At 33.1% G+C, this 26500-nt stretch overlaps 1 protein-coding gene across 1 annotated transcript in view; it reads left to right on the top strand.

Moving 5' to 3' along the window:
- Positions 1-26500, top strand: part of LOC122261886 (juvenile hormone esterase) — a 50749-nt gene that overhangs the window by 16339 nt on the left and 7910 nt on the right. The window contains exons 2-8 of the mRNA XM_086536365.1: positions 11938-12154; positions 21079-21237; positions 21696-21831; positions 22132-22317; positions 22405-22619; positions 22866-23016; positions 26234-26424. Of these exons, the coding sequence (XP_086392491.1) occupies positions 11939-12154; positions 21079-21237; positions 21696-21831; positions 22132-22317; positions 22405-22619; positions 22866-23016; positions 26234-26424 (1254 nt within the window). The 5' untranslated portion in view covers position 11938. The remainder of the gene's footprint in view (positions 1-11937; positions 12155-21078; positions 21238-21695; positions 21832-22131; positions 22318-22404; positions 22620-22865; positions 23017-26233; positions 26425-26500) is intronic.

The raw sequence follows: 26500 nt of genomic DNA, 5'->3' as shown, positions 1-26500 counted from the left end.
CACACCCTCTTCAAAAAAAAACTCCATACTCGACACACTCACACACCACTTAAAACACTCACACTCACAAACTAATCACACCAGACACAGACAATCAACTAAACACACACGCTACACACATAACATACACACACACAAACCAATCTCACAATCTGCAAACACTCACACACAATCAACTGACACACACACACACTCAAACGCACGTCTCTCACGATCGCACGCAGCTCAATAACGCACTCAATCTAGAACAACTCCATCAAACAAACAAACCAATCATCACACTCTCACACACTCACTCCTCAAACTCCCAACAAACACACTCACAACACAAACAATCCCCAACCAAACACATAAAAACACTAACACACACACACACTAAACACTCAACAAAACTCCCACAAGAACTCCACTAAATCTACCACACACAATAACACAAACACGTATCAAAACACAAACCAGACAATTACAAACAACTATCTAAACTAACTACACAACTTCACACACACAAACACTCAACAACTATCATCCACAATCACATACACACTCACAATAACACACAAACACTCACACAAACACTCTCACTCACACACTCTCGAAATAACTACTCTCACATCCCCCAGTTAAATAAACACCTTAAGCCTACTCAAAATAAACAAAGACAACCCACTCACACTAACACACACTATCACAAACTATCACAAACACAAAACATCTAAACAAACCAAAATCCCTAAAACTCACATAACTCAATAACACACCATCACCCCCCCCCCCCACACCCCCACACCCCCAGCCCCCCCACACCCTTACCCCACACACCATCTCACACAATCTAACAAACATCTACTCTAAAACTCAACATCTAAAACTAACTTCCTCAAACTCTCATATTCTTTAACTAACTAAAACAAACTCAAAAAATCACACAATCACAATACAAAAACTAACACAACTAACTAACTCTCACACTAATATGTAGTGTTAGATAGATAGTTAGAGGAGTCTACATAAACAAAAACAAACTAATCAATAACACACAACTCAATAAAAAACAAACAATCACTCTCACAATTTATATTATATGACAATTAACACTATAACACTCACTACACAACTAAAAATCAATCACTACACAAATACACTCACACAAAAACAAACACTCAATCAGACACACACCACTCATCAAAACACAATCACAACAACTCACACACCCACTAACTAACTCACTATAACACACTAACAATAGACCACACTCACTCACTTTATCACACATCTCTCTACCACATACACACTCAAGACATAAGAAACAATCTCACACACAACCCCTCACAACTAAAACACACTCACTCAACACATAAACAAAATATCTTAAATCTTCAAACAGCATTTGTAATACAGATATCAACACATATATACTAGAGAGCGAGAGACTTTACAACACACACACAACACACCACACACCACACACACCCCCCCCACACACACAACCACACCCACAAACATATATCAAAAAGATTATATATAATATAAAAATATATCTTATATATATTATATATATACATCTATATGCTTATATAATATACATATACATATATATCTATGTATTATCTAATAAATGTCTATATATAAATATATATATATATAAATTATAAATATATATCTCTATTTATCTAAATCTACTATATAAATGTATAAATATGTATATAAATATACATAATATTTAATCATATATGTATAAATATAAAACTTTATAAAAATCATAGTTATATATATATATATCATATAAATATATATATATATCAATAAATAGACTAAGTGTGTGTGTGTGTCTGCGTGTGTGTGTGTAATGTTGTGTATGTGTGTTGTGTTGTTTGTGTGTATGTCTATATAACTATATATACATATATATTATTTAAAATAAAAATAAAATATATAATAAATATATATATATATATAAATTTAAATATATATACATATATAAAGATATTTTATATATATATATAAATCTATCAAGATATATATATATATATAAATATATATAGATATATATATCTATATATAAAATAAATATATCTAAATATAAAAATATATATATGCGTATATATAAAATATATCATTATATATAATATATAAGATATATATATATATATATAATTATAATGCTTATATATAAAATTATATATATATATATATAATATATAACTATCTATATATATATATCTATATATATAAGATATAAATATGTTATATAATTTATGTTTGTGTGTTTGTGTGTGTGTGATGTGTGGTGTTGTGTGTGTGTGTGTGTTGGTGTGTGCGTGTTCTTGTGGTGAGCGATGTGTGTGTGTATATATATATATATATATATATATATAGTATATATAAATATATATACATACAAATTTATATATATATATATATATATATATATATATACATGCGTGTATATATAGATATTTCATATGTATATAAATATATATATAGATTAAATCTATATATATATATAAATATATATATATACAAATACATATATAAAAACAAATATATAAACATATACATATAAACATATATAATGTATTTGTTTATGTATAAATCCTATATATATATATATATATCATATATATATAATATATATATATATATATATATGTCTTGTATATATACATATATATATAATATATATATATATATATATATATATTATCTATATAAATATGTATATATGTCTATTTAATATATTATATATAAGTATACATATATATATTATCTATGTGTATATATATATATATAGATATAATATCTATGAATATATATATATTATATATATATATTTAAAAATATATAAATATTTTATATATATATATAATTCTATATAAATATATATATATATATAATACATATATATATATATATATAAATATATATATATATATATGTAAGTTTGTATATGTTATGTATATTTTAAATATATATTTATAAATTTATATATATAAGCATACTTATATATTTATATATGTAAACATATAAATATATATGTATAATATATAATATATATATTATACATATAGTTATATATATTTATAATACTCGCCACCCACAACACAAACACACACACACACCACACACTTACACACACACACACACACACAACAAATTTATAATATATATAAAAATTATATATATATATATATATATATATTTATATATATATATAAATTTTATTATTTATATATATATATAAATAATGTATATCTATTATAAATATACATATATGTATGAGTGTGGTGTGTGTGTGTGTGTGGGTGTGTTTTTGTGTGTGTTTGTGGTGTATTTGTGTAAGACTGCGGTGTTTGTGGTGTGTGTTGTTTTAATATAAACCTATAACATATAATACATATATTTATATATATATATATATATATATATATATATAAATATATATATAAATATATATAAAAATGTTTATATATATATAAATATATAATTATAATATTTATATAAATATATATAATCAATATATATATATATTCATATGTATACATATTATATATATATATATATATATATATAAATATATAATATATATATTATAAAGATATATACTATGTATATATATATTATATGCATATACTTTATTTTATATTATTATAATATAAATAATATAATATATATATATATATATATATATATTATATATAAATGTTTTATAATTAAATAATTAAATATATTAAATATATAATATATATATATATATATATAAATCATATTATAATATGCATATATATATATATATTATCTATATATAAATATATCTATATATTTTATATATATATATATATGCATATATATATATATTAATATATATATAAATATATATAAATATATATATAGTATATATATAATAATATAGATACATATGTATATAATTTGAATATATAATTTATATATATATATATATATATATATATATATATTTAGCATATAACTTTATATGTATAATAATTTATAATAATATATATACATACTTAATGTATATATATATATTTATATTAATATATATATATATATATATATATCTATATATATATGTATATAAATATATTATAATATATATATATATATAATATATATATATATATATATATATAATATATATAAAGATATGCAAATAGTATTATATATAATATATAAATATATAGATATATTATATATATATATATATGCAGATATATATATATATATATATATACTATAATATAATATATAAATATATGCATATATATAATTATATATATATATATATATATATATATATATAATGCATATATATATATATAATTATATAATATATAATATATATATATATATATATATAAATATGTGTTGTTGGTGTGTGTGTGTGTTTGTGTGTGTGTTGTGTGTTGTGGAATATATTGGTGTGTGTGTGTGTGTGTGTATGTTGTGGGTGTGGTTTTTTGTGTGTGTGAGTGTGCGTTGTGTGTGTGTTATATATAATATATATATCTATATATATATTTATTTATTTAAATTTATATGTATATATATATCTTACTTATATATATCTAAATAAATATATATAAATATATATTTAAATATAAAAAATTTATATATATAATATATATATATTATATAATATATATAAATAAAAATATATATCTTCAAGAGTGTATATATATATATATTTAATAAATATATAAATATCATATATATATAAAAAAACAATATATATATGATAAATAAAAATATATATATAAATATATATATATATAAACAAATAATATATGTAAACAAATATATTATAAAATATATACATACAAAACCATATATTTATTTGTTTATATATATATACAATATATATCATATTATATATATCTATATAATATTATATATATATATATGTATATGTGTATATATATAATATATATATATATATATATATATATAATATGTATATTATTGTATATATATAAATAAATATCTATGATATCAACTATGTATAGATATAATATTATATTATATAAATATATATATATATATTATATTGTAAGATTCATGTATATTTTTACTTGTAAACTGTATACGTAATTATATTTATATATGTATAACATATATGCAACTTATAACATATATAATTTATACATATTTAATTAATAGATAGTATAAATATATCTAAATAAATAAAATATACACTCCACACAATAACAACAACACACACACACCCACACACACACTACTACATATATATATATATTTCTAAATATCTATATATATAATATATATATATAAAAAATATACATTATATACATATATAGCTTTATTTATAATTATACATATATAATTATATATATATATATATATATTTATCTATAAATTAAATAACATATCATTTATGTGTGCGTGTGTGTGGGGTGTGTTGTGTTGTGTTTGTGTGTATTTGTGTATACGTGCGTGCGTGTGTTTGTGTGGTGTTGTGTGTGTGTGGTGTGTTTAATCATATACATATAACATATAATAAACAATATTTATTATATATACAAATATATATCAATATATATATAAGATATTTATATATAAATATATCAATCAATATAAATATATACATCTGTATAAAATATATATATATATAAATCATAAATCTATCCATATATATATATATAAATATAAATAAATCTGTATAAATATAAATATATATATATATATATATATATAAAAATAGTATATATATATATCATAATATATAAAAATAATCTATATATATATAAATAATATATATGCAAAATAACTATCTAAATATCTATATATATATAAAGATTACATATTTCAAAAATATATATCTATATAACTAAAATCTATCTAAATATCTATATATCTATATATGTGTGAGTGTGGTTGTGTGTGTTTGTGTGTGTGGAGTGTGTGTGTGTGTGGAATGTGTTTGTGTTGGGTGTTTGTGTGAGTTTTGGTGTGAGTATTATATATATAAATAAATTAATTATATCTATTCTAAAAATACATTCAATATATATATATATTTAAATATAAATCTATATAAATAATAAAATCTATATATAATGTAAATATCTTTATCATATATTAAAATCTCATTTTGTATATAAAATCTATATATATATAAATCATCTATATATACAACCTACATCTATCTAATATATAAAAGATATATCTATATATAAATATATATATATCTATTTAAATATATAAAAAAATCTCCATATGTATTTAATTTATCTAATATAGTATATATATAATATCTAAATATATATATCTATAGATAATATAACTTAAATTCTCCTATCATATCTAAATATAAGTAAAATTATATAATATATATAATCTAAATATGTATATCTAATATATATAAATATAAGACCTACCTATCAGTACCACATCATATACTCACTAACAATATATCTCAATATATATCATACTATATGATTATATTTCAATATATATATAAAAGTCAATATATTCTCAAAAAATATACTATAAATATAAAATGTGTGTTGACATAGATACTATATACTATAAATAAACAATAATATCTCTCAATATATAAATAAATAATAAATATATCTAAATCATGTATATATTAAATTAATATCTATACAATATAAATCACTGACTCATATATACAAATATATACATATTATAAATATTATAATCTATCTTCTTATATAATCAATAATATGTATATATATATCAATATTATTTCAATGTAATACATACCTATCAAAATATAAATATATCATATATCTATATATTAAATATAAAAATAAATATAGTATAACACCATGTAAAATTGGATATAACATGAATATATAAATAAATATCTATAAATCAATCTCAATAAATATATAACATCAATATAAATATATACATCCTATATTTGCATATATATATATATATATATTTATCTCTAAATATTAAAATATAACTCTCTATATATACATATCTATAATCACTGTATATACATGTCGATCTATCTATCTATCTATCTATCTCATAAAATATATTTTAACTATATCATATATATATATATATCTATATGTATACATATATATATTTATATATAAATAAATATAAATATATAAATAAATATATAATATATATATAATAAAATATATATATGTAAAAATATCAATATATAACTCATTAGTTATATTAATGAATATCAAAAATATAACTCCACACAGCACCCAAATATATATATGTAAATATATATTTATCTATATATATAATTTATATAATATAATATATTAATATATCTAATAATAAATAAAAAAAAAATATATATATATATATATCTATAATATATAATAATATATAATACAAATTTACCCCCTGCATTACTGCATTCTAATCCATCTTCTCCCACATATAACATATGTAGTAGCATATACATACAATATATATATATATAAAATATATAAATATATATAAATATATATATATAAATATATATATTTAATATATGCATATATATACAAATAAATAAAAATATATATGTATATATATATATATATATAAATATAGATATATTTATATATAAATATAGATATATATTGAATATATAATAATAATGTTAATATACTATATATATATATATATATATATATATAAATATATATGTTTGTGGTGTGTGTGTGTGTTGTGTTTGTGTGTGTGTTGTGTGTTGTGTGTGTGTGTGTGTGTGTGTTTGTGTGTGTCTTTTGAGGGTGTTTGTGTTGGGTGTTTGCGTGGGTGTGTGGACATTCATACATACTAAAATTGATATTTAGATAATGAATATATATATATAATATTTATATATATATATATATAAATATTATATATATATGTTTGTGTGTGTGTTTTGTGTTTGTTTGTTTATGTGTTATGTGTTAGTGTTATATTTGTGTTTTATATATTTATATAATATGTATATATATATATATATATATATAATATTATATATATATACATATATATATATATTAATAAATATTTATATATATATATATATATATACTAATGTTTTGATGTTTGTTGGTGTGTGTTTTTTTGGCTGTGTTTGCGTAGGTGTGTGTGTGTGGGTGTTGATGTATGTATAGATATATATACAGTATATAAATATATATTTATATATATTTATATATATTTTGTATCTATATTTATATTCAATGTATATATATATAATATATATATATATATATATATATTATATCTTTTTATGCATATATATAAATATATATATAGAATTATAGATATACCACAGATATGTATAGATATACTAGATATGTATAGATATATCTTTTTATGATATGGCGTTGTTTGTGTATGGATATTTATAATTTATATATATATAAAAATAATATATAATCTATATATATATTATTTTAACATATAATATATCTTTGTGTGTTGTGTGTGTGTATATAATATATATATATAAAATAGATATATATATATATATATATATACATAATATATATTAAAAAATAAAAATGGTTTTAATTATTTATAAATATATATATATATATAATATATATATATATATAAATTATAAATGTAATATATAGTTATTATAAAGTTATATATATATATATAAATATATATTATATATATCTAATGTATATATAGTATAAAGATATAACATATATATATACATCTATATATACAAATTTATATATATACATATATATATACATTAACATATATATATATATATATAATATATAATATATAGATAAATATACATATATATACACTATTATAGATACATATATACGTATATGTATGTATAGTGTTTTATATATGTATATATATATATACAAAGATATACATTTAATATATAATAAATATAACATATGTATGTATCTATACATATATAACATATATATATATATTTATATTATATATATAAATTTATATATATATATAAATAACTAATTATATATTTATGCATATCTATCTAACTAGTCATCTCTAATTACTGTTTTCTATATATATATATATAAAGAAAATATAAATCTATATAATATATTAATATAATATATACCTAAATCACAGCTACAACTATCTTCAATATACTATATATCTCCTCTCAAACCTAAATACCCCCCCCCCAACTATCTCACTCTCTTGTCCAAAATAACTAACTAACTATCTATCAACCAAACAAAAACAACTCTCTCAATAACAATATCTCATAAACTCTTACAATAACAAATAACTCAAAAACCCACACACCCACTAACAAACACCCAAAAACAAACAAACATCAACACACACAAACTAACACTCAACTCTCTCACTCAAGACACACACACACACTAACACACACACTATCACACACTAACACTAACACCAACAAACAAACCCCCTATCACGATTATCACAAGCCAAGCACACACACTCAAACACTCTCTCAAACACACAAAACACACTCACTCCACTATCCTACCCTCCCCCCCCCCAACCCCCCCTCCCCCCTCACACACACACACACACACACAAACACACACAACACTCACACTAACACACACACCCAATCCAAAACACACCCCCACCCACACACACTCACAAACACACACACAAAAACAAAACCTCTCTCTCTCCATGACAGACTGAATGCACCACACAATGCACACACACACACCCACACACACACCCAACTCACACACTCACACCACACACTCACATCAGCACTACAAAATCTCACAAACACACACAAACTCACACAGACATATATAGACATCACAAATAGATATTAATATAGATTTCCCAAATGACATATATATAATATATATAAATCTAATAGAGAGAAAGATAGAAATATATATATCCCCCATATAGTATATGTTGTAAGCAGAACAACCAAACCACCCACCCCCACCCTCTCCACCCCCCCCCAACCACCCGACCAACCACGCACCCACTCACCCTAAACACACACACGCACACAACCACACTCACACACACAAACACACAACCCACAACACTCTCTCACACACACTAATACACACACACACCACACACAGTAGCATATATAAACTAAGTACGATAACCAGATATATAGTACGACACATCATAGCTAAGATAATTTACTACAAACAAACACTCGACACACACACACATACACCACACACACACACACACACACACTCCCACACACTCAAATGACTGACATAAATAACAAACAAACACACCCCCCCACCCCCCCTCCCCCCACCCCCCCACCACCCACCCCCCCCCCCCCCCCCCACGCCCCACACACACACACACACACACACACACACACAACACACACACACACACACAATCAACAAAAACACACACACAACACACACATATATATATAGTCTGTTTCTGATTGAGAGTGAGTAAGAATACAATTCACCCCCCCCCCACCACCCACCCCCCCCACACAGCCACACCCCCCACACCCCCCCCCACACACTACACCCACCTAAATAAAAGTACTAACAAAACAATAAACTATCAAAAAAACACACTGTGTGAGTAATTGTAGTGTAGTGTGTTGTGTTGTGTTAGAGATTGTGTGTGTGTAGGAGTCCTGAGTAAGTCTGAAATTTCCAAAATATAATATATCTAACTAAATAACAATATCTACTATATACACATAGTGTGTTATGTTAGAGTGTGTGTGTGTGTGTGTGTGTGTGTGTGTGTGTGTATGTATGTATATATATTCACACACACATACACACCCACCCACACACACACACACACACACACACACACACACACACACACATACACGTTCACACACACACACACAGACACATATCCCCCCCTCCCTTCCCACACACACACAAGGAAAACAGAGGGCTCAACATCGCGGTTACGATGCAGTGCAAAACGGCTTTTGTGTTCTGTTTCAGAGTTAAAAGCGTGGTGAGCGCCGCGATTCAAACTGCCCCATTTACCTGTTCAGAGCCGGTCAGACTTTCTGTCTCCCGTCTCTCTCTCTCTCTCTCTCTCTCTCTCTCTGAGATATTCATCTAAATATATTCAAAATGATTCATGTCGAGTCCATGATGAGTTGCTAATTAGAGGTTATTGGTCATTCTCGAGAGGCGGGGCTTAGCAAACAGCCGAGTGGTAGAAGGGCGTGGCCAAACCGTCCTGGGGATAACCCCCGAGCTTAACATTGCAAGACAGGTCTTCTTTGTTAGGCAGTGTTTTTGCACAGTTATTCAACATAAGCGTTTTTTTATCGGTAACTGACGAATTCATTGTAAAAAAAATCTTTAAACGCAATGTACTGAACTGTTACAAATATGTCACACCAAGGGAAAAATCAGTAATTAATACTTGCCTCTTTGTCTATCAACTGAAACATTTATTCGTACACTCACTTTTTTCATGAAGGATTAGTTGAAATATAAAGTTTGTAACACTGTGTTTGGGTCTACCTAATTACTGCCTTTCCTACCTCTCCTTCACCATAATTACACTGGACTCCTCATTTTGAACGGTCAAAATCACAATATCAATTGGTATCACTGACTGTTTCATTGCGATTCAACAGGAATAAATGCGTGAACAGAGCTTCAGTTGTTACTCTTGGTGGACACTTAGGGAGTCAGGGTTTGATAGGTAGCAAAAATGGCATATCATGCAATATCTTACATGCAAGACTGAACAACCTAATCTAACTTTGGTATCATCACGGGAAAAATCAGAAATGGGAATATGCCAATTTGTCCTACCATCCATATATCCTCCAAGACCATCGACTGAAACATTTATGCACATATACTCATGCTACTCATGCTCACACTTTTTTTTTTTTTTTTAATGAAGGATTAATTGGAATATAAAACTTGTAACATTTTGTGCGTGTGCGTGTATACGAGTTTACAAGTACAACTTTTCTCCCCTTATTGGCTGCAGCATGGAAAAGGGAAGGGTAGCATTAGTGATCTTCATCCTGGCGTGTCTCAGTATCTACGATAGAGCTGCCATGCGACCCCAGCCCGAAGCGCCAGAAGTCTACCTAAGTTCTGGGTTCGTCTTGCCCACCCTGGAGACGACGCCCGGGGGGAGGTTTTACTACGCCTTTTGGAGTATTCCGTATGCTGAGCCACCTATCGGAGACCTCAGGTTCAAGGTGAAGGACATCTTTTCTTCTTTATTTGATGAATTGTATTCGCCCGTGTCACTGTGAGGATACTTAGTCTCTTATCAGTGTCTTAGAATTTGCTCATAGATATTTTCTTAACGATCCTGACATTTTATTTCTTGATAGTGTTTGCCGATAAAACTTCTCGGTGTCAATGACATATTTGTGTTTTTTCTATTGAAAATCATTCTCTTCAGTGTTTACCTGCGTATAAATAAGTAGACTCATGTTTCCCCCATTTACAACTAGTGCTGATGACACTTGACTTAATAATGTGTGTGTGTGTGTGTGTGTGTGTGTGTGTGTGTGTGCATTTGTATAGAGCCCTATACTGAGAGAGTAGCAATAACTCAAGATTTGACGCTATTTTGACTCATCTCCCGGGCAGTAAGTTTGTCCCAGCTTATTGACACACCTTGAGCGCTCATTATAAAGCCATTTTTTAGGCTACAACAGGCATCTTGGTTAAAGCTAACCCGATGCACTTTGGCAAAAGGCAAGAAAGAGGAAGAAAAAGCAGTGAAAATAACATTAGTCATCACATAGCACAGATATCGGAAATAGCCATTTTGTGATTAAGAGTTTACGGAAACCAAGAAGATTTGTGATATGCCTATGATATTAACAGTTATCTTGAACTCTCCTGTGGATAAAACATATGTACAGGGGAACTGAAATATATATATTTTTTTTTAATTGAAAATTTTAAACATCTAACTTGATAAGAAAAAAAAGTACAATCACATAGACATGGTTGTGGTATAGTGATTCATCGAAAGATTCCCTTGCCCCAAAGTAAATTCCCGATTGAATCTATGGTAACGTGAATCTTGAAGTCCTGTGTAGGGGTAGGCTGCCACTAGCTGATAAGGGATCAGCACCCGCGTATGTGCGAGACAGTAGAAGACGTGTAAAATGTATGTTATTTATGTGTATGAGTGTATGTCAGTCTGTATGTGGAAAGAAAGGGTTCCTACACAGGACAATGCCGAGCAGGCGTGGCTAGAGTCAGGTAAGCATTACAGGGTGTCTTGAAAGAGCTCCGATCATCAAATTTTTTATTATTTATTCAAAACAAAGAAAGGTCTCTCCTCCTTCCATATTCAAAAATCTCCTTGGCCTGGCCATGAATTTAACTATGGCCGCAACCCTTTTAAAAAACAATAAATAAAATTTAATAAAAGAAAACAACAAGTGCCAAAAGGGCACAGGTTGTGAGCAGTGCGGTTGCCGAGCTAGGGGCTCATATGCAAGGGGTTATCTCCCGCCATCTGCTGACGATCCAGTTTGTTTGTTTGTTGGATTTATTGGCTATCAACCAGCGGCACATGCCAAGGTTATTAAGCCAATGGTTCCATTTTATCATATCAATCTATAGAAGGTCATAAAGTTTTGTCTCCTTTAGAAAAGTGATTACTTTACTGATTATTTTTTCATCGTTTGATAGAATATTTCCTATATTATATTCTATGTTTTTAATATAAAGATAGTTTTTAATAATTTGTCTTTGGCGGTCGTATTTTTGACATGTAATGATGTGTTTTATTGTTAGCCTCCTGTTACAGTGATTACACATAGGAGGATAATTCTTCTCAATATATGGAGTGAGGTGGGTTATCCGTGTGGTATTGACCCTGAGTCGAGCCAACACCTCCTCCTCCCTTCTGTTTCTTCTGTGGGCTGTGTCCCACGGTTCTATATTCACTTTATGTTTAGTGAATTGGAGGCTGGTCCACTCACTTTACCACAGGAGATGAATTTTTGCTTTTATAAAAGAGACAAAACACCTGAGATCTGTGCGGACAATGCCAGGCTCCAGATCACCAGTTGACCCGGCTAATTTGTCAGCCTGTTCTTTGCCATGGATACCCGAGTGTCCAGGTACCCATATCAGCTTGATTGATTTATTGGCACTATGTAATTTACGAATGATATTACCCTGTAATTCATTTTTGGTAGTTTCTAAGGATTTAATAGCTTTAAGTGATCTTAATGAGTCTGAAAATATGACTATTCTATCGTGGGTCGTCGATAGGGCGAAATCTAAAGCTTTGTCTATTGCAAAAAGTTCAGCAAGAAAGATCGATGTATGATTCGGCAATCGAAATCTCAACTGACATTCAGTCGACCATACACCCGCACCTACACACTCGTCTGTCTTGGACCCGTCGGTATACAAATGAAAAAAGGAAAGATGTTTAATAAGGATCTCTCTGAACCGCTGGCGTACCTCCGCCTCCGGTACCGTGGCTTTGACTGATGGTAGCCAGTCTACCACGATGGTAAAATTGGGTGTTTCCCACGGCGCTATATTTGAATGAACCAGGGTATCGATAGTAGAGAGATCTATACCGACTTTATCTGTGTGGTCTTGGAGTCTATTGCACAGAGGCTTTCCGCCGCGGTGCTGTGGGCCTAATTGCCGGCGCAAAACATCCCTGTTAGGATGTTGGAGTTGCCTGGCTATCTTAGCGGCGTAAGTCAGCGCAAGCTGGCCGCGTCTAAGACGGAGGGGAGGTACTCCCGACTCTATCTCTAGGCGCTCGATGCGAGTGCACTTAATTAAGGGCTCCAAGACAGACACATAAACAAGCATTCTGTACAACATTCAATCCTTTCAGAGTTGAGCTCGTTGCCGAGCCATACACGATTGACCCATAATCTATTTTAGACCTAATCAGGGATTTATATAACATCAGTAAAGACTTTCTATCAGCTCCCCATTTGTGTCCAGAAATGCACTTTAACAAATTGAGTGCTTTTTGACATTTATTCTTTAACTGACCAATGTGGTCTTTCCAATATAATCTACTATCAAAGAGTAGACCAAGAAATCTAGCTGAATTTTGAATAGGTATTGGGTGGTTGTCTAGAGTTAGCCTGATGTTGGGCTTTCTCCTATGGGTAAAAATCACGCCAAAACTCTTTCTTATGGAAAACTTAAAACCCCACTGGACGGCCCAGTTATGAATCATATCCAGTGCCAATTGGATCTGTTTTGCCGAGAACTGCTGGAGTGCCATAATGTACAGTCATCAGCGTACAGTGAATATTTAAGATTCCGAGGAGGAGATGGTAAAATGTCATTAATCATACATAAAAATAATGTTGGTGACAAGACACTTCCTTGTGGGACCACGTTTGCCTGGACAAAAATGTCCGAGAAAGTGACATTGTCAGAAAATAATTTGACAGAAAACGTTCTGTCAGATATGAAATTTTGGATAAAACAAGGCAAGTTTCCACATAATCCGAAAGCATAAAGTTTTATGAGTAGGCCATGTCCCCATGTCATGTCGTAGGCTTTTTCTATATCTAAAAATACTGAAATAAAAAAATGGTTTTTGGCAAATGCCTCATGAATATGACTTTCCAGTTTTACTAGCTGATCGAGAATTTGACGTCCCTTCCGGAAGCCGCACTGCTCGTCAACTAGTAAATTCCTGGTATTTAAAAAATGCAATAGCCTACTATTAACAATTCTTTCCATGACCTTGCATAAGCAACTTGTCAACGCAATTGGGCGGTAAGAGATGGCGGATCTGGGATTTCCCCCTCCTTTCAATATGGGAATAATGTGGGCGATGTGCCATGAATTTGGAAAAGTCTGGCTTTTCCAAATATCATTGTACACTTCTAGCAGCTTAATCATGTCATGATGATTAAGATGCTTCATCATCTCGTATCGAATCTCATCGGGGCCTGGGGTTGTTCCTCTACAGGCTTCTAGGACTCGGACAAGCTCATTCATTGAAAGATCTTTATTGTAATCAAAGTTATCTCCTGTGGCAAAGTGAATTGCTTGCAGCTCGGATGCTTCCTTGGTGATCAGGAATGCAGGATTGTAGTTTTCCGAGCTGCTTGTATAAGAGAACTGCCTGGCGATTGTGTTAGCAATGTCTCTAGGTGAATCATAATTATTTCCCTCATGCAAGATGTTTCTGATTTTTATTGATGATTTTTTTCTATTTATTCTATTTACTGTGGACCAAACCTCTGATAACTTGGTGTTACTATTAATTGTAGAGACAAAGCTTCGACAGGAGTCTCTTTTGGCTTGTCTGATTGTTCTACGAGCCCTAGCTATCGCTTGTTTGTAATTGCGAAAGTTCTCGTTGGTAATATTATTATGGAAAAGCCTGTAGGCCGTATTTCGTCACATAGCGCTCTGCGGCAATCTGGTGTCCACCATGGAACTCTATGCTTAACGCGATCTGTCGAAGTCTTAGGGATGGTTGCCATTGCTACATTTATAATACAATTTTGAACATTGTTTACTTTATCATCAATGGTTTCTCCAACAACTTCGAGCTTGACGCTCCTTGTGAAGGCGACCCAATATGCTCTTTTTACGTTAAATTTGGGTGCTGAAGGCGTCCTCGTGGTGTCGCATGAATATTGAATACAAATAGGAAGGTGATCGCTTCCCAACGAGTCGTCAATGGTGTGCCACAGGCACTTGGCTGCTAGTGTTGAAGAAACCAGTGATAGGTCAATAAAGCTCAAATTACCGGTATTATCGTCCACTCGCGTTGGACTACCATCATTTAGAAGAACCAGATCAGAGTCGTTGATCAACTTAACTACTTGCTCACCTCTACCATTCATCCGCAGGGAACCCCATGATGTATGACGAGCATTAAAATCACCTAGAATTAATTTATTGTTTGGCAGACTGTCCTGAAGAGCAAAAAGCTCATCATAGATTAGCATTTTATCAGGTGGACAATAAGCTGAGCATATAGTCAGATACGTGTTATTAAATTTTACTTTGCATGCGACGTGTTCCAAAGTAGAATTAATCGTCACTTCAGTGAAAGGGAGATTCTGGTGGATGTACATGGCGACTCCGCCTCCACCCCTTCCCTCTCGGTCTTTTCTACAAAAATGGTAGTTTCTTAGCGATACGACCTCGTCAGAGACTTGGTCGTTTAAATGGCTTTCTTGTAGTACGATAATATCGGGAGCATAGGACGAGGCTAATAATCTAAGGGAGTTTAATTTTGATCTAAGACTTCGACAGTTCCATTGTATAATGGTATACGCGTGGATTATGTTTTATGGGGTTTGGAAGTGCCTTGTCCGCCGGTTTTTATTTTCTTTTTTTGGGAGGGAGGCGCCTCCTCCTCTCCCTCGCTTCCCGAGGGCCTCTCTCGGGAATTTTTGGAGACAGTAGCCTCCATGGCCTGCTCCCCTCCACTAGGGATGCGCCCGGCGGAAGATGATCTACCCTTACGAGTAGACCAAAAACCAGGCGAAGTCCTAGTGGGGGTCGCCTGGACTAGAAGGTGCGATCCGGATTGTGATTTGGTATCGTCCTCCTTAAGATGCTGTTTTTGCTGGGTTGATTCAGCAATTTCTTTAATTGTCTTATTCAATTCTTTAATCTGATTCATCAAGTCCTTTACTGTTTCTTTTAATTCGGAAATTTCCTTGTCTTTAACTGCGAGCTGCTGACTAACACTGCTTGCACTGGAAACAGTGTTAGTTACTGCTGAGGCGTAAGAAGTATTGGGTTTGCTTGTCAAACCTTCCACTTTCTTCTTGGCCTCACGGTAGCTAACATCGTGTTCTCTCATGTATGCTAATGTTTCAGTCTCCTTCTTCAGGCTACTGCATTCAGCAGAGCCTGACTGATGGGGACATCCACAGTCAGCACACTCGAGTGTCGTTTCCGTGCATTCAGTGGTATCATGATCTTCAGTACATTTACCGCAAGTGAATTTGTTAGTGTCCTTATCATTGCATCTTAAAGAGGTGTGTCCAAATTTTTGGCATCTATTACACCGCATTGGTTTTTTAATGTAAGGTCGTACTTGAACAATCTCATATCCGATTTTGACAGTACTTGGAATTTTTGGTGAAGAAAAGGTCAAGAAACACAACCCGGTCTTTATTCGCGCATTCCCATCCTTCTTGGTCATGCAATTTACGTCTACTACGTTTTGGTCATTCATGGCATCAAGAATTTCGCTTTCTTCCATTGTCCTCAAATCCCTGTGAAAGATTACTCCCTTACAGGTATTTGGGCCAACAGGAATAGTTACTTTTACTGTAATGTCATGAAGTCTTTCAGTTAAGCGTCCTCACCCCCCCTTAGCGGAAGCCTGGTTGCGTTCTCCAGTACCGACTAAGGGATCGGAGTTGTATGTAAGGCACCTTCCTACCGCCGAACCTGCCTAGTGTGAGGGACGGTAAGTCAATGCCCATCCCCCAAGCGAATACAGGAGCTCACAAGGAGACTCCTGTAAGCTCAGGAAAGTCACACAGAAAAATGGAAAAAATTCAGGGGGAGAGAAAAGTTGCGCCCAAAGGACGCCCCAGACTACTGGGCCTCCCTACCCAGGGGTCACAGCCCGTAAGGGCTACCCTGGGGTAGAAGAGAGCTGCGGGTCTGGGGTGGGGGCTGACTACTCCTACTTGTAGTCTCGTGTCACCTTCAAAAAACAAAGCACTGAAGGTGCAAGTGAAGCACTTAAAGTGCGCAAAATCTGTACAAAACAGCGTTTTACTCAACTTTGTTTTACTTTAATAAAACTCAGAAGCAACAATGCCAAGCAAGACCAGAGGCCCCGAAAACCAGGGTAGCTCTGGTGTCACAAGACTTATTATTTGTTGCTGCTGCGTTATGAAAACAGGGTGTGAGCCTTAAGGAGTCTCATACACGAGTGGGACGATCCAGCTTGCTTGTTGGATTTATTGGCTATCAACCAGCGGCACAAGCCAAGGTTATTAAGCCAATGATTCCATTTTATTTTATCAGTCTATAGAAGGTCATAAAGTTTTGTCTCCTTTAGAAAAGTGATTACTTTACTTATTATTTTTTCGTTGTCAGATAATAGATTTTTTTATATTTAATTCAATATTTTTAATTTGAAAATAATTTTTAATTTTTTGTCTTTGGTTATTATATTTGTGGCATACTGTTAGGATGTGTGTTATTGTCATTGTATTATTACAATAGCCACACTGTGGAGGGAAGCTTTTTTCAATGTAATGATTCAGGTGGGTATATCTTGTGGTGTTGACCCTAAGTCGGGTCAACACCACCTCCTCTCTTCTTTCTCTTCTGTAGGCTGTGTCCCACATTTGTATTTCTTCTTTGATTTTATTGTTTATTGTGAGGTCGGTCCACTCACTCTGCCACAGGAGATGGATTTTTGCTTTTATAAAAGAGACAAAACACCTGAGATCTGTGCGGACAATACCAGGCTCCAGATCACCAGTCGACCCGGCTAGTTTGTCAGCCTGTTCGTTGCCATGGATACCCCAGTGTTCAGGTACCCATATCAGTTTGATTAATTTTTTGGCACTAAGCAATTTACGAATGATATTACCCTGTATTTCATTATTGGTGGTTTCTAAGGATTTAATAGCTTTAAGTGAATTTAACGAGTCTGAAAATATGACTATTCTATCGTGGGTCGTCGATAATGCAAAATTTAAAGCTTTATCAATTGCAAAAAGTTCGGCAAGAAAGATCGATGTATGATTTGGCAATCTGAATCTCAACTGGAGCGATCCAGCTTGCTTGTTGGATTTATTGGCTATCAACCAGCGGCACAAGCCAAGGTTATTAAGCCAATGATTCCATTTTATTTTATCAATCTATATAAGGTCATAAAGTTTTGTCTCCCTTAGAAAAGTGATTACTTTACTAATTATTTTTTCATTATCAGATAGTATATCTATTATATTATAATCTATATTTTTAATTTGAAAATAATTTTTAATTTTTTGTCTTTGGATGGTGTACTGGTGGCATGTTATCAGGATGTGTGATATTGATATTATTCTGTTGCACATGCCACACTGTGGAGGGAAGCTTTTTTCCATGTAAGGAGTCAGGTGGGTATAGCGTGTGGCGTTTACCCTGATTCGGGCTACCACCACCTCCTCTCTTCTATTTTTTCTGTAGGCTGTGTCCCACAGTTTTATTTCTTCTTTATTTTTGTTGTTTATTGTGAGGTCGGTCCACTCACTCTGCCACAGGAGATGGATTTTTGCTTTTATAAAAGAGACAAAACACCTGAGATCTGTGCGGACAATACCTGGCTCCAGATCACCAGTCGACCCGGCTAATTTGTCAGCCTGTTCGTTGCCATGGATACCCGAGTGTCCAGGTACCCATATCAGTTTGATTGATTTTTTGGCACTATGCAATTTACGAATGATATTACCCTGTATTTCATTATTGGTGGTTTCTAAGGATTTAATAGCTTTAAGTGAACTTAACGAGTCTGAAAATATGACTATTCTATCGTGGGTCGTCGATAAGGCAAAATCTAAAGCTTTATCAATTGCAAAAAGTTCGACAAGAAAGATCGATGTATGATTTGGCAATCTGAATCTCAACTGGCATTCAGTCGACCATACACCCGCTTCCACACACTCGTCTGTCTTGGACCCGTCGGTATATAAATGAAAAAAGGAAAGATGTTTAATAATGATCTCTCTGAACCTCTGGCGTACCTCCACCTCCGACACCGTGGCTTTGGCTGATGGTAGCCAGTCTACAACGGTGGAAAAATTGGGTGTTTCCCACGGTGCTATATTTGACTGAACCAGGGTATCGATGGTAGAGAGATCTATACCGACTTTATCTGTGAGGTCATGGAGTCTATTGCACAGCGGCTTTCCGCCGCGGTGCTGGGGCCCTAACTGCCGGCGCAAAACATCCCTGTTGGGATGATGGGGCTGCCTGGCTACCTTGGCGGCATAGGTCAGCGGTATAGCGGTATACCGATGCGCAAAAAATACCGGTACCGGTATACCGAAGTGTTTTTGGTACCGGTAATACCGAACCTGAAATACCGGTATTCCGGTCTACTGATTTCCGGTGCAAATCCCTTGAGTACAGCCCATATAGTTATTTGAGTCATTCTTGTAAACGCCTTGTGAATGTCTACCAGCCCCCTGTGCCAGTGAGTGCCAGGAATGGAAGGAGGAACAGCGTCGCCTACCCCCCTAGCTGTCCGCAAGTCACGAAAGAGAAGCAATTAAAGGGCATTAAAGAAATAATGGGAGAAGAGGACTGCTTGTATCTCAATGTCTTCACTCCATCGACGCAGGTAATATACCAATCTGATATTTTTTAGATTAGAAACGCTTTAAGCCTGAATATAGACCTAATTTTCATTTTTATCTTTAACAAGGAGATTCCGATTTCCTCTGTTCAAACCTTATAGTCTAATGCAGATTAACTCCTTTATAAGGTAGTTTTTAGCGTCTGTAGTCAATGTTTGAGTCAGGTGTTTCTGCTCTATCAACTAATGCATAAAACATAAAACATACAATTTAGCATGGAAAAAGACGTCTTCAAAACACAAAAGACCATTCATCCATATATCAAAATGTACCTTTTGTTATCGATGCTTGCGTTCAAGAGCAACAGGGGAACACAAGACGGAACAAAAATATTGCACTTTGCATGAACACATTCGTCTTGAAACCATAATGACAAATTTTAGCAACGCAAGACACTACAGTATTTTTTCGTAACTAATGTTTATGTTCTAATGACTACTAGGAGAAGAATTATCCAGTGATGGTATACATACACGGAGGAGCTTTCCTCACCGGGAGCGCTAGCCGCCACAACCCCGAGCTCTTCTTGGATCAAGATATTGTCATTGTTACTATCCAGTACCGCCTTGGGATTCTTGGTAAGAAACGGCTTGGCTATATCTCTGATTTATGGCGTTGGTGAATCTAGAATTGCTAAGGGTATATACCAAAACTATTTATTACTCGTTGCATTAGAAATAATTCTTGAATATGCATTTTTTTTTTTTTACAAAATTGTAATTCACTATAGTGCCTATATATCGCCCCTCCCCCTGCAAAATCATAACAGTAGATTAGTTGATAAATGATAATCGTAGGTGTACCGATACACATAAAAATAACAAAAGCAAAAACAATGCGCCAAAGTACACAAGCATAAAGAAAAAAATCTTGAGCAGGATTCCTGTCGACGGAGGACGAGGAGCTGCCAGGAAACCTCGGCCTGATGGACCAGACGCTCGCCCTCCGCTGGGTGCACCGGAACATCGCTCGCTTCGGAGGCGACAACACGAAGATCACCATCTGTGGCTTGAGCGCCGGTGCTGCTTCGGCCCACATGCATCTCTTTAATCCTCACGCGAAAGGTAGAGTGTGCTCTAAGAGAGGGAGAAGTGTTTCAGAAGCTGTAGACGCGGTTTACCCTAACGCTTTTCTTTTCTTTTTTCTCACAGGATTATTTTCCCGTGCCATTCTCATGTCGGGTTCAGCGCTGTGCCCCTGGGCCCTGAGGAGGGGCCACAGAGAGGTTGCAATGAAAATCGGCCAAACGTTCAATTGCAATATTGATCCTCAGGACGGTCGTGGCGACAGGAGAAGCAAACTTTTAGCGGAGTGTCTTCGAAGAGCTCCTCTTCCGAAGCTTGTCTCTTCCTTTATGGACTTCCAGGTATGTGTGTAAGTGTGTGTGCATGCATAGATCGATAGATAGATGAATAGATAGATAATTAGCATGTCTGTGTCTGTGTGTCTATATCTGTGTGTCTGTGTATATACGTATGTGCATGCGTGTGTCTGCATTTTTGTGTATTTACCCATGTATGCATATACTGTATGTAGATGTGCATATGTCTGTTTCAACCCCTAATATCCTGCTGCCTCCTCACCTGATGACGACGCCCACACCACACTGCAGGCGTGGAACTCCCTCCCGTGGGAGACGGTGCCCCGAGTGGACGGTGATTACCTCCCCGACCACCCGGCGCTCCTGCTTAGTCAAGGGCGATTCCACGACGTCAGCATCATCACCGGCGTCAATCTCCATGAAGGGCGCATCGTGACCCAGGGTAATGCGGTGAGGTGTCGAGATGGTGACACATTCCTGAAACATAGAGCCAAGATAGATACATGGATATAAAGATAGACACAAGAGAGAGAGAGAGAGAGAGAGTTCAAATTCAAATTCAAACATTTTATTCCATAAATTACAATGGTTATTCTTATATGAATACATACATATTTACACTTGATGAGTAAAAAGGTGTTCTTTCAATTTTGTTTTAAAATTACAAAAGTTGTTAATGTTTTTAATATTATCTGGTAATAAGTTCCACATTTTCGGTCCACGAATGTGTACTTGTCTTGCCCCTGTTTCTGTATTTGATCTTTTTACATATAGGGAATTTACCTGGCGTGTTTGAATGCCAGCTGTGTTCCCTACAGTTTGCAGGGAGAATAACCATGGTGGATAGAATCCATGTATCAATTTGAAGGTAAAGAGACAGGTATCATAAATGCACTTAGGATGAACTTTTAACCATTTTAATTTTTGTATATATAGGGTAATATGATCGAATTTACTGACATTACCCAATGCAACTCTTGCAGCAAAGTTTTGTAATTTTTGTACTTTTTGAAATTGTGTTTTGTTGGTTGAACCCCATACATTTGAACAGTAGTTTATTATGCTAAGAGCTAGTGTTTGCGCGACCATGATTCTAGTATCCGTAGTGATTTGATTTTTTATGTGATTTAGAAATATTAATGTGCCCATTACATTCTTGTGTATGTTATCAACGTGTGTTTCAAATGTCATGTATCTGTCCAAGTGTACTCCCAAATTTTTCACTGAAATGTTTGGTTTGATAGGGTGGCCTTCGAATTCTATGGTTGTGTCGATGGGGATTTTGGCAATGTTCTGTCGACTACCTATGAATATGCATTGAGTTTTATGGGTATTTAATTTTAGATCATTACTTTCAAAATATATTTTAGCTTGTGTTAGAGCGTTTTGAGTATTTCTTACTAATGTATTTAAGTTATTTACTGAGTCACTATGGAGAAACTGTGAATCATCGGCGTACTGTACTAGCAGGCAGTTATGAGCAATGGCTGATAAGTCATTTATGAAAACTGTAAATAGGATTGGGCCTAAAATAGAACCTTGTGGAACACCAAAACATATTGGTTGTTTCGATGATATGCTTTCATTAATTTTAACAGATTGAGTTCTATTATTCAGATAACTACCAAACCAGAAATAATTAATTCTATGGGATCTTAGTTTGTTAAGGAGAATTTTGTGATTTACACTGTCAAAAGCTTTTGAAAGATCACATAATGTGAGTAAATTTGCCTGATTTTTGTCTATATTATCATAAAGTTTATTAGTTATCTGCAATAACGCTGTTTCAGTGGATAACCTATTTCTAAAGCCATGTTGTGTTTTAGATAATAGGTTATTGGCCTGATTTGCTACGATTTTCTCAAGAACTTTAGATAATACAGGGAGTATTGTAATAGGGCGGTAATTATTAACGTCGTCTATATCTCCTGATTTTAAAATTGGTGTTACTATTCCATGTTTCCAAAGCGATGGAAAAACACCAGTGACCAGGGAAGTGTTAATTATGACTGCCAGATAATGTGCGGTTGCTGGTAGACTATCCTTAATAAAGCGCAAAGCAATACCGTCTGCTCCTACAGCATTTGTTTCGCGAAGGTGTTTTATTACTAGGATAATAGTCTCCACATCAATTGGTTTTGGTCTGAAAATATTAGATGTAGGCATAGCTTGATTTATATTTTGCTGTAATGTAGACGCATTTGTTTGTTCATAATTTAGTTTACCTATTTTTGAAAAGAAGTCGTTAAAATGCTCTGTGCTATGTGTAGAACTTGTACGATTCTCAGTGTGGTGTTTGTTGCTAGGTACGATTGACTTAATAATTGTCCATGTTTTATCCGAATTGTTTTTATGTTCTATGAATCTGTTTCTGAAATAATTTGTTTTTGCACTTTGTATTAACTGTTTAACATTTTTTTTTTTTTTATAATCTGCCTTAAGGGCGGCGTCATTTCTGTTATTTTTGAGACTATGATGGGCATTATTTCTGTCTTTAATAGCCCTCTTGATGTCGTCATCTATCCAAGGAGCAGGGGGACGTCTGACGACTCTCGTTACAAGAGGTGCCAACGCGGCAATACTGTTTTTAATCACTTCCGTAAGGATAGTCACCTGTTTGTCTACATCATCTGTTGAAAAGATATTTAAGAGCGTCGTCTCTTTAGATCTGATGAGCTCGATGAATGATTGAAGATTGTAATGCTTGAGGTCACGAAATGTTTTTGTTATCGGTGGTCGCTTTGTTTTTTTTATATTTAATGTGAGTGTGAGAAGTTCATGGTCAGCAATATGACACGGGATGACATCCGTATGATGGATAATGTCTGACCTGTTTGTTATTATTACATCTAATAAGGATGAGGTGTTTTCTGTAATACGTGTAGGTTTATCTATAATTTGTTCTAGTTTGTTTTTCTTTATTATCTTAGCTAATTTAGCATTAGATTTAGTCAAATCATCATTTAAATCACCTAAGATAAAGAATGGTTTATTTTTCAATGACATTTCTCTAAAGACTTGTTCTATGTATTCAAAAGATTCTAAAGTTGCATGAGGATGCCTATAGACTACGCCAATAATAATGGAAGGAAGCATGTTGCTCTGTACGGTAACCCAGACATCTACGGCAGTATTATTAACTGGTGTAGGAGATATCATGGTTGATTTCAGGTTATCCCGTACATACATACATACTCCTCTTCCACGCCCTGCATCGCATCTATAGATATTGAAATTTGGAACGGTTATGAAATTACTAACCATTTCCTGGTGGAGCCATGTTTCACTGATGCATAGAATGTCTATGTTTCTCTCCTCAATTAGCATTTTAATTTCGTCAAAGTGCCCGAGGAGAGATTGTGCGTTAAGGTGTTCTATTTTTATGACCTCGTGCGATCTTGTCACAGGCATTGCTGACGGCGATGCCTGGTCAAACGTTCTGGTCGCTCTTGTACTTGTTTTTATTTAAGAACACTTTCACATTTGCGGGGAAAGCGTCCGAGTTTATGAAAATATCAGGCTTTATGGCCTTTCCTCTTACTGACACTGTGTGTGTGAGAGAGAGAGAGAGCGCTGCTTTAAAGTCGCAACGACAGGCAGTTCTCAGCGGATACTAATCCAACGCAGTCACTCACCGCAGCTGCAATATCTGGCGGCAGGAATGTTCTCGGACCCGGAGATGTTCCAGGCGCTGGCGAACAACTTCGATGCCGTCGCGGCCAGGGCGGCGTTGCTCTTCCAGGACGGCGACTACAGGCCACAGAGCCTCGCCAGATACGTGTTCGACGCCTACCTCGGGGGCGGCGACATCAGCCCCAAGAGCCTCGCCGATGAAGAGGCGCTCACGCAGGTAACAGGGCTTGGGCGAGACGGTGTGGCCGGAGGAGTTCACACTCACACACACACACACACACACACACACGTGG

Source organism: Penaeus japonicus, unplaced genomic scaffold, assembly GCF_977035675.1.
Source record: "Penaeus japonicus unplaced genomic scaffold, GWHDUDI00000001_assembly GWHDUDI00000004, whole genome shotgun sequence".
NCBI classification, from domain to species: domain Eukaryota; kingdom Metazoa; phylum Arthropoda; class Malacostraca; order Decapoda; family Penaeidae; genus Penaeus; species Penaeus japonicus.
Note: the sequence above shows the minus strand (reverse complement) of the source record. Positions and strands in the feature narration are given on the sequence as shown.